The 11095-nt window shown below is 39.3% G+C and overlaps 1 protein-coding gene across 1 annotated transcript; it reads right to left on the bottom strand.

The window, feature by feature from the left end:
• Positions 1-341: 341 nt before the first annotated feature.
• On the bottom strand, positions 342-10444 carry LOC146458623 (uncharacterized). Its single transcript, XM_085090424.1, has 7 exons — positions 10102-10444; positions 8515-8809; positions 5882-6164; positions 5253-5527; positions 4175-4288; positions 2251-2327; positions 342-1863 (listed from the first exon to the last, which is right to left on the bottom strand). Exons 1-7 carry the CDS (start codon positions 10171-10173, stop codon positions 631-633), a joined length of 2349 nt encoding a protein of 782 aa, XP_084946550.1. The 5' UTR covers positions 10174-10444; the 3' UTR covers positions 342-630.
• Between the last annotated feature and the right edge of the window lie 651 nt (positions 10445-11095).

The following is an 11095-nucleotide window of genomic DNA, read 5'->3' on the forward strand; positions in this document are numbered from 1 at the left end:
CAATGAAGCCGTCTGATAAATTTTACTGCTCCCAATATGAAGTGTAAATTTAAAGTGGTACTACGATAAAAATCAAAGACTTAAATTAACCACAAATTTACACACACGGGTCTCCCAGTGGCACAAATCTTTTCGCCTTCTACGTTAGTTATTGTAGGAAAGGTAGTTGTTTAACAATTTGAAAAAGGAGTTGTCGGTTCTTTCTTTCTCCCAGATTCGGCAACGATCTAGGCGTGAAAACTGACATGCGCAATTTGTGAATGACCGATCCGGCCGGTCACACAAAATAAACGACATAAACAATAACAAAAAAAAAAAAAAATAACAAACAAACAAACAAACAAGTTAAAGCGGGTTTAATGCTATGCACGTCGACAACGATAGTAAACCACCAACCCCTCTCTTCATAACTGGACCTAGTTTACCCAAAAGCGGAAAACAGTTTCTCCAGGAAGAGACTTGCGTTGGTTCAGCATGCGGTGAAATTATGTTTCCATCGATTTTTCAAAACAAATGTTTTGTCCATGTGCTGATTGCTAAAGAAAACGAGCAAATCATCTCTTCATGAGTCTATTTGACTCAGTTACCATGGAAACAATGCGAACCGGGCACGAAGAATTAAATCTTCCTTCACACAGAGGTGTTGGCAGGCTCTCTCGCCTCTTGTCTTGCTTGTCTAATCCCATGAGACTTTGTGAAATCCACCTCTGCATATGCGCTCTTAACAGGCGCAGATCTCGGCCCAGGCGCCGCGCGATGACATGAACTCAAATCAATGTTTGGTGGCCGCGGCCGTCGACGGGAAGGAGATTCTGGTGTCGTTTCGTTTTTGCTCAAGTCAAGCATGACATAGTTGAGTTTCGTGGTTTCCTCGTCTTCTTTAGTTGAATCCAGCGTTGTATTAGCTATAATCTTAAGCGGCTGCAGTCTCGCTGGTTCACTATCTCGTCTTCCACCACGAGGTGATTTTCGCCATCTCTCATTTTCAACCACAGTTTTACCCGGTGAAAAGTTGGCATAATTATGCTCGCGCTCCTCGCTCTTCTCTGTTTCACCATTGGTAGCAGATTTGTCCGTTCTGTTATTTCCAACACTTCTTCCCGGTACGAAATTAACATATTCAGGCATATCAACAGCGCTTCTGCTTTTTGTGATAGCGCTGAAATCAACGTTCATGTACTCCGGAGGTCGTTCTGAAAGAACTGATTCCAAACTTCGCTTTCTACAATCGTTAGATGCTGGTTTTGGATCCTGAATTTTGCCGGGACTAAAATTCACATAACTGTGCATTTCTTCATATGAAGATGAATCGACCGTACCATTAAGACGTTTCTGGGTGGTGTGAGCTTCAACTTGTTTTCCCCTTTTATCGAAGTCTTTCCCAGGGACAAAGTTCACATAAGCCGGAGACTGGTCCCGTCCGCTGGTCAAATCAGAATTTGAAGAATTCCCTCGCGCGTACGGCACAAAATTCACATACAATCGAGACTCTTCATTTGGCGGGGCCAGTGGTCTCATGTCAATATAATCTTGGCTTGCATTGCGACCAATAGAAGCAGGCGATTTCTTGAGGCAAACAAACTCGCGAATGTCTGGTTTATTTGGCAGAGTACTTTCACTGGTGCGTAGTTGCCTAGGCGACGAGGATTTTTTCTGTAGTACAAACTCACTGCGCATGCCTGAGCTTGGAAGTTTTGTGGTCTGTTTGTCAGCCTGTTGTCTGAATGACGTCATATCCATGTATCCCCCCTCAGTGGTAGTCTGGATCGTTTTAGTGCTTGCCTGTGTCTGCGAGTCTTTTAATGCTTTCACGGCTTGAGACTTGGTTGGTTCCATGTCGATGTAAGCGTCACTGCTTTGTCGCTAGAAAATGTGAGAGAAAAGATCAACATCACACATCCTTAAAACGGCTTACTCTGTTAAGGGAAGTGGTCAAAACTACTATACTCGAACAGGACCCACCAAACCACAAAATAGATGGTGGCCTCTGCCTGTACTCCCTTTCCTCAACCTCTGAAGATGGTGTCCAGCAGAAAAAGTGACAATGAGAATAAAACCTCACTTTTCTTGTTAGCCTAGCAATGGTGACTCTTGAAAGCTGAATATTTCTGTGTCAACTCAAATTTTGAAGCCAGTAAAATTTTGTCAGCAATGTTCATGAGATAGGTGGTGTCTTCGATAACCCCCCTACCCGTAAGGTAGCTGACTAGATACGGTAAAAACGTATCACAAGGACGTTTTTGTCCTCACCCTGATTCCACTCATCTTCATATATTCCTCTGTAGGCCCTGGTTCCTCAGCTCCATCTGGTCCAACGTTCACATATTCTGTTGAATACAATCACCATGGTGTAAGTACTTTGCGTCTGAGTTGCCTGAGTCACGGCTGGTAATATTGTTGTATCGTAAATTAGCTGACAATACATGTCTATGTTATATTGTGCCTGTAGAGATCAAACGTCAGCAGACAGAGGGTACCTTGTGTGCCCCTATCCGTCCATTTTTTGACCTCCCTATTACACACCCGACCCATGACATGCCAACTGAACAATGAAATGGCAAAACCAGATCCTGTTTAGCCGCCAACACAGGACTTGAATGCAGCTGATACCTAAGATCCTCATGACCCAAACTGGTCACAAAATAGATTTGCTCCAAATCTCGTATCAGATTTAAGCTTTGTCCAGTGACGTTAAAAGCAGTCTTCTTTGAATTTGGGCTGTTAATGCTGTCTTCCTCAGTTTCAGGGGGAGAGAGAGAGGGGGACGAGGAGGGTGGAAGAAGAGGGTCTCTTTGAGTACTAAACTTTATATTTGTTTCAACAATAGAAAAACGCAAGCTTTCAACATAAATTTGCGCTACCAAGGACACCCCCCCCCCCCCTCCCACTCCGAACACTGGGTAAGAAAGCATTTAGGACCACACGAAAACTATTCTTAGAGTAACTGGACGAAGAGAAACAATATTTGTGACCAATTTGGGTTACAAGGATCTTGGGGGGCAGACATTTAAAAGCTTACTCGGAACTGAACTTGGTTTGCTGTTTTTGTATTTCTTTTCTGGAGCTTTCAACAAGATTTAAAGCCAGTGGCTGCTTCAGCATATTAACGGCATATTGAGAGCAGTGACATGTACGTGTATACTGACAACTGCAATCTTAGAATTTATTCTGTAACGTTTTCAGCATCTGTAGAAAAATGATAATCAGCACCACAGATAATTTTTCCTTTCCATTGTTAATATGAGAATTTCATTTGATTCGCTTGACAGAGTGAACAAACATAATGAAATAGTTACCTTTAGATTTGACTATAGGTACTGTAGAGTTTGTAACGTGTCTAAAAAGTTCGCACGTCTTGCTTTGCCACTCTGTTCCAGTAACCGTAGTTATGCTAATATTGTCTATCTTACTTCACCTTGCAATTGCACGTTGATTACTAATGAGTGGTCTCATGAGACTAGGGGGGCTTACCATTTACATGGAAAACCTGGAAATTCCAGTTGGAAAATCAAATGGTACGCATCATTCCATTTGGAGTACTTCTGAAATTATGGGCTTCTGGTCAAAGTGATACATTTTTATTATAACTCCTTTTGGGATTTACAGTTGATGTTCATACATTTTGAACGTTATTCATCTCCTGTTAAGACAAGCTAAATCATTTCGTATTTATGCCAAAAATTTCCATCCGGGTGGTTTGCATAAATGTTAAGCACCCCTGGAGACTAAATGTCCCCACTTTCTGCTAAGTGAGACTCAAGGTCAATACAGATAGTGTCCCATGTAGATATTTAGGGCTAAAAAAAAAATATTCTGAGTTCTGCCATTGGGGTACATGTACTAGGACCATTTACATCTTGCGCAATGCTGTCCCTCCTCCCAGGATGGAGTATGAGTGTAACTTTTCAAATTCAACTTGCACGCTTTAGATTTAATCACTTGTCACACCAATCCTGTTTCTAGGGTCTCCTTACCTCCTTTTAAGCAACATGAAGGAGAGAGTCCTTGACTCCCATGGATGTGATGGGTTTAAAATCTGAAGGTTACACTCATACTCAATCTCGTACTTGTACTAAAATCTCAAGGTCCCTAATCTTGTATTGAATGCAGGAATTTTAGCCAGCTGTCCATGACAGAATACTCACTGGAACTCTTGTGAACTAACATCTCTTACCTGGTTCATCATCTTTCTGCTGCGCTGACGGAGGACTCATTAGAACCTTGTTACTAAAATCTGAGCTGGTATCTTCTTGGTTGCTCTGACATGAACTGTCCACGCTTGCAGTAGCTTAAAAAAGAAAGGCATTGAACATTATAGAATAAGTATGACGCTACAAACTACAAAAGCTTGGAGCACATTAACTAAAGATAAATTTTACAAGCGTTAAAACCAAAGCAATAATTACAACATTGGGAGACAACAACCAAAAAAAAAGCATTAATAAAACTTGTTTGAAAATTTTTAAACCAAAAGATTTTGAGCCACAACATAGCCAACCTGACATGGCCTGATCATCACTGCTACAATGTAAAACTACAGTACTTTCCCGTCGCTATGCTGTACCAAAAGATGTCTTTTACATTCTGAATAAGTTTACAGATAAATGCAATGAGGTAACTATTTTCCTGTGGTGTTTCTTGTATTTTATCCACTGACTCTCAAAGTTCCAACACACAAAAAGTACATATATGATATTAAACTAGCTTGAGGTCTGTATTGGGAAAATATTGGTCAAGTTCTATTTATTATTATTATTATTATTATTATTATTATTATTATTATTATTATTATTATTATTTTTTTTTTTTTTTTTTTTTTTTTTTTTTTATTTTATATTTCTTTTGCATTTTTTTATGGGCCGAACCAAAAGCAAGCAAAAGTACAAGACCAATATTTTCCCAGACAGAACAAATTATCTAAATAATTCAATAAGATTTCTATTATAGACTTTCCCGCTTGTTGCTTTCAAGTTCACGTAAAGCTTGTTTATGTTCAAGCAGTGCAAGAAAAAGTGCAAGAAAGTAAAAACTCCTAAATGACGGTTTGAACGGTTCCTACTTCATAAGCTTAATTTGAACATTTTGCTTCGTTTTTTTGTCAAAATTGAAACACTTTGTTCCTTTCAATTGATGTATGCTTATTTTCAGCACAGACCAGTTCAGCCATTATTAAGATTGAATAATGCCCACCAAGCTGATCTGTACACTACAAGAATGTATGTAATAACTAAAATAAATCATGTGTTACTTACAATCCTTTGACTTCCGGCGTGGAACAAGACGATTCAGTACAGATGACTGTTTAACCTTGGGACTTTCACTTAATGACAAATTTCTGGTTGAACTTGAGGAGCTGGGACGATATGGCGACATGGCAGAACTTGGCTCAGTATCAGAGCGGCCCCGACTAGTTGGGTAAAGAACAGCTGATACCGGGCGTGGTCTGCCCTTTCCCTTTTTTCCCTCACTTGCACAGCGTCGTCTAGGATTAGGTATTTCACCAGATATGGAAATATTATGCATTGATCTAAATAAAGATAAGGCAATGTGAAGGAAATTATACAAATGGTGTCTAAAAAGAAAACCATTTACATGTACTCTATCCCAAAAATAATACAATCATGTACATTGCAGAGAATTACAAAAGACTATTCAAAATCCATCCCAGCACATGTATGCTTTCACGGATTCATTTCAGTCAAATCAAGCATTGGATGGTTCAAATGTTTGTAAATATCAATTACTATAAACATTTCATAATGTTGTTTGCTCAGCCACTTAACTTACCATTTACATCAACAAAGCGCTTCTTGTGATTTTCAAGGCTCATTCCATTGTCTAAAAAGTCCTGAGAGTAGCATAATGAAATAACGTAACTCACCCCAGTATAGCCTCATGCATGTTTTGGGCAATTATCTGATCATCAACTTGGATCCACAATTCGCCAGCCCCTGTAGCCGCACCGCGACCAAGCTCCATAAAGAAGAAGCAGTCTGTATGACCGCACCGTCTGATGTTGACAAGTTGCAGCTCAGTAACTGGGTCTCTGGTATCTTTTGTAACCAGTGATAATGTGCGACTTGACAGCTGTAGGTCATATTGGCCTGACAGGTTCTTGCTGGTCCCAAGTCCTCTTGGTTTGACTACGACCGGCCAAGTCGACACTAAGGCATGAAGTAGAAAGAAATTACAGAGAGTCAATTACTACAAGCTCCACACATTATGATGAGAATATGGGGATGTCACTTAGAGCTGGCTGCCAGCGAATTTCACCATCTGAAAGAGATCTTATCACTAGCTGATATTTTAACAGAACACAAATATATGAGGCTAATTTTAAAGGTGCACAGTCCAAATAAGCCAGCTGAGTTTATTATTGAGCTTGCTGAGGTTTTTCTTTGCTACATCCCTGATCATACACAGAGTTCAAAGCTCAACAAAACATTACAATTTCCTGACCATTAATCATCAAAGTGAAAGTCTTTCTAATTTGTTGCCTTTGACTGACCATAATTTCAAAATAATAAGAGAACTGGTCATAACAAGTTTGTTCGAAGAGGACCCACCTTGTCTGGGGTAGAGGGGTTATCAAAGACACCACCTCAGCCTCATGAACACTACCGACAAAATTTTATTGGCTTTAAAATTTTAAAATTTGAGTTGATTATGAAAATTACGGGTAGAATCATATTTACAACGTTTCGGTGTCCTCATGACACCATCATCAGGTCAAAATATAATGTTCAACAGATAACAAGAATATGAATGCTCAAGTTCAAGTTCAAGTCCCTTAAAGCTACGCGTAATTTTCATAATCAAATCGATCACTTTATCATGCTTGATAAAAATTTGAGTTGACACAAATATTCAGCTAGCAAGAGTCAACATGGCTAGATAAACAAGAAAAGTGATGGATAGAGGGGTGGCTATGCGATAAGGACACCATCTTTTGATGTTGAGGAAGGAGGGTGCATGCAAGCAGAGCTGAGACCACCATCTATTTTTTTGGTTTGGTGGGTCCTGTTCAAGTGTAGTAGTTTTGACCACTTCCCTAAATATAACCACCTCTAGAAAGGGGTTTCATTAAGAGCTGGGCAGCAGGCAAATTGACCATATGTGTTCAAACATGACTTTGCCCAGCTGCTTTTAACATCTTGTCTACGACTTTTTCCATTAAAAAAAAAACATCAAAATTAACCCTTTCCCTACCAAGGACGTATATATATATATGTCCTCCCTGATGTCACATAACAACCAAGGATGTATATCATTATAAGTCTTTGTACAAATGGCATTGCTCAGAGTCCGGTCGTTCAATACTCCTTGCCAGAATACATTCCCTAGATGGTTGCTGAAGAAAGTCTGGCACTAATTATTTATGAAGACCATTGACCAGATGTTTTTTCATTTGCAATTGGTAAGTCGCCCTCACAAGAGGATGATGACTCGAGAGGAAGCTCTTGTGGAAATTCTCCCTGATAAGGATAATTATAATTTAAGTGATTTAAGTGAAGAGTCTTTGGAGGAAGAAATGTCTGACGAATATCATATATTTGTCAGCAAAATTCCAGTGCAACGAACTCAACCGGGGCCAACGATAAAACCGACACTTTGAAATTTGAAGAAAATGTTCTCGTTTTTTAATTGGTTTACAAACTACCAAAGCCAGACTCCTTTGTTGTAAACGTGACCTGTCATTGGCTGATTAATGTTGGGTGGCCCCGGTTGAGTCCATGCAGGAATGAAGTGTGACCTGAAAAGTATAAAACATTGTTCGCGTCGTGTTTGGTTGGCTCAGGAATCAAAATATAAATCACATTTAACAAGAAAGCCATAAGGCCTAAATAAGAGGCCTCATTTGTTCCATATTTATGCCTCATTCTATGCCGCTTAGACCCGTGATAGTTTACCCACGACAATTAGCTACTCCCCATTTTCACACATTGCGATAACTCATTCATTGCACATGTGCATATTCACTAGTTAAAAATGATTACTGAGCACTTTTAACTTTGAAGGTCACTTCAATGATACCGGATCAATAATCCACGGACTTCCAAGAGATTTGGAAAGTTGAAGTCGCCTAGAATAGACCTTTATCACACGGCAGCCATGTTGAGTCTCAGGAGGATAAAAAGCTTTGTTTTCGCATGACAAGCCTCGCATTGAATATGCAACTGGCCGAGGCTTGCCATGCAAAAACAAAGCTTTTTATTCCCCCGAGACTAAACATGGCCGCCAAGTGATAAGGGTCCATTATCACACTTTTGAACTGGCAAAAGTTTGGAAAAGTACACTTAAGTTTTGTCCAAAACTTGTGATTTGAAATAAGCCATCTTTTTCTGTACACTCTCCCACCCCCACCCCCACCCCCCCACCTCAAAATAGATAAACTCTAAGCTTGATAGAGCTTTTAGTGTAACTAAATCGATTTTAAAATTGCATCTCAAAAACAAAAAATAGCAAAACTAATTAGGTAGTTATCAAATAATTAAATACCACTGAGAAACTTACCGGAAGCATTGAGGATTTCGTCTTTTCTCTGCTCAATCGTTAAGCTTTTAAGCCAAGAATTTAACTCATCTTCTGAATCCGCAATGAGGCCAAAAGCGTCTTCGCGTGTGTATAAAGCGAACACTAATTTGTGCTTGGAATCTTCCTTCTTGGTGATATTGAGACAGGTATCAAGGAAGATCACACGCTTTGGCGGACCTTTTGAGCGAAATTTCTTCTCGCTCTCATAATACTCCAGTCGCGATTTCCCCTTCTTTGGTGACGAACGAAGAACGAAATATCGTTTCTTTAGAGTCTGTTGGCAAAATCAGATAAGATTTTATTAACAAAATATATTAAAATTCATATGTTTCAAGCTCAGTTCTCAAACTCATTAATAATTCATGCAGTCAAAAGCCAATAAATGACCTCCATTTCGGTCAGGTGGATGAATCTTGATACCCCAATGAAACACCAGATGAAACACCACCAGGTTTTCATCTGAGATGAAACATGTTTTTCATCTGAGATCAAACATTTGCATTTTAATGAGATTAATTTCTTATTGTTTCATTTGAGAAGACATGTCAAAAACTCGGGCTTCGTGCTTTATCACGGGTTCCAAATACCTCGAAACAGATGAAAGCACTCGGCCTGCGGCCTCGTGCTTTCATCTGTTTCTCAGTATTTGGAACCCGTGATAAAGCACTCGCCCTCGTTTTTGACATATTACTTAAAACCCAAAATGTATGGTTTTGTTAAATATGTAAGCTTGTATGTTTCTATCTTCTACTGACAGTACGGCAATTTCTTTCGTAGAAGATTTATGCCGGGTTAAATTTTTGCGAAAATTTGCATCTGACGGAGTCACACTAAAGGAAATGACACTGTTTTTCAATTTGACTCGCATAATCTCTCCAATTCGATCGAGGAAACGATAAAATGTATTCGTTTAAATAATTCTACCAACCCTAAGGCCAACAACAAACATGTATCATCTGCAAATTACGGGCATTTTATACAAAATCTTTAAGTATAAGCGTAAGTTTTATCCTAAACTGTAAGATTGTATTTCAAAACACGCTAATCTGCTAATGGAGTACCCACACGAGTGCCGCCGAGAAAATTGAAACCAAAGATGTGGTACTTGAATTTATGTTACAAATTTATCACAATCAAGATTATTTTCAAGATTGAGATAAAAAGGAACCCATGAAATTATCATTATCAATATGGGAATATTCCAGAAGCTGGAAGAATTGTGTCCAAGGAGTGAATATTTTCAGGACTGGGATCGGAAAAAGCTTACATACAGTAAAACAATAACAAAAGGCAAACATGACACAACACAGACCCAGTAAACTGAATCGTGCAACTACTATCAGAATATCTGAGAATTTACGACAGAAAGTCAGAACATATTGAGTACACAATGCAGATGACGGAACCATTCAGATCAGTGGAAATTGGGCCAATATTTTTTTACACTTTGAAGGAAAAAACTCTTAGCGACGGATGCCCAGAGTTACCGTAAGCTAATAAATTATGTGACCTCACAAACATCGATGCACAACAACTTTATTCACGGTCAATAAACGCAATTGTTACCTTCAGTCTCTTGAGGTGTCCTTCCTTAACGATTTCTCCATCATTCATGGCGTTTAGTAGCTTAAGAACCATAGAAACCGAAAATCCACAGTATGAAAGAGCCAACGAACAAGCAAACCTCCGATGATGAGTGCGGTCAGATTTCACTACGCCGTTTGCTCGTTTGATGACAGAATCCCCCTTGGAAGCTCGATGTCTTGAAACTCGAAGTCCTTGTCATGCTTTTTTAGACTCTTAATAATAATCTGACAGGAGCTGAACTAAAAGGCTTCATCTGCGACCGATTGCTGAGAAATCGTGCAATCCGTTTTACCAAACAAGTGCGCACTTCTTGATCAAAGAGGAGATCGGTACCAGTCTCCGGATACGCGATAAGAGGTGCGTTGTAAAATGTTCGCGATCCCGCGAGATAACGCTATTTACATAGGAAAGCCCTTCCGCAGTCTTTCAGAGCGTTCTCTCGATTCTATTTTTATAGAAACGTTTTCAAAACAAGTCCCCGTATTGTACAGGGCTTGCGCGCTAGTAATTACGACGTAAAATTTCCTTCGTCGTGCAACTTGGAGTATTTCAATCATGTTTCAAGTATAAATTTGCCATTTTGCCACAAAAATCCGTTCAGTCACTTGTGTCCGGAAAATCTCATAAAAGCAACTTTTTTTCTTCATCTTCAAAGGTCTTTTTTGTTTGTACTCTCTAGCTGCGGAACTTTCTTTGCCATTAAATTGACAACTCTTGATAGAGTGATAACTAACTCTTCACCCACTCGAAAAAACAATCAATGAAGAAAATCAAGATTAAAAATAATGTTCGCTGAGTAAACAAGCTGGTAAATGTCACGTATTTCTGAGTTATCTCTTACGATGAACAAAAGCTTCCAGAATATGTTTTCATTTCAAGAAATCATCGTGAGTCAGTTTTTCATCTGTTTCGTCTGTGTTTCTGTTTTTTGAGCCCCGAAGCGACTTTCGTTATTGGCTTCAATTCATGTTGT

This window comes from Pavona decussata, unplaced genomic scaffold (assembly GCF_977016875.1).
Source record: "Pavona decussata unplaced genomic scaffold, jaPavDecu1.1 SCAFFOLD_232, whole genome shotgun sequence".
Taxonomy (NCBI): domain Eukaryota; kingdom Metazoa; phylum Cnidaria; class Anthozoa; order Scleractinia; family Agariciidae; genus Pavona; species Pavona decussata.

Coding starts and splice junctions, on each gene's coding strand:
- LOC146458623 (XM_085090424.1), bottom strand. CDS start 10,173: ATGGTTCTTAAGCTACTAAACGCCATGAATGATGGAGAAATCGTTAAG. Junction 5,528..5,881: donor ATGCATGAGGCTATACTGGG/GTGAGTTACGTT, acceptor ATCTTTATTTAG/ATCAATGCATAATATTTCCA. Junction 1,864..2,250: donor TGAAGATGAGTGGAATCAGG/GTGAGGACAAAA, acceptor CACATTTTCTAG/CGACAAAGCAGTGACGCTTA.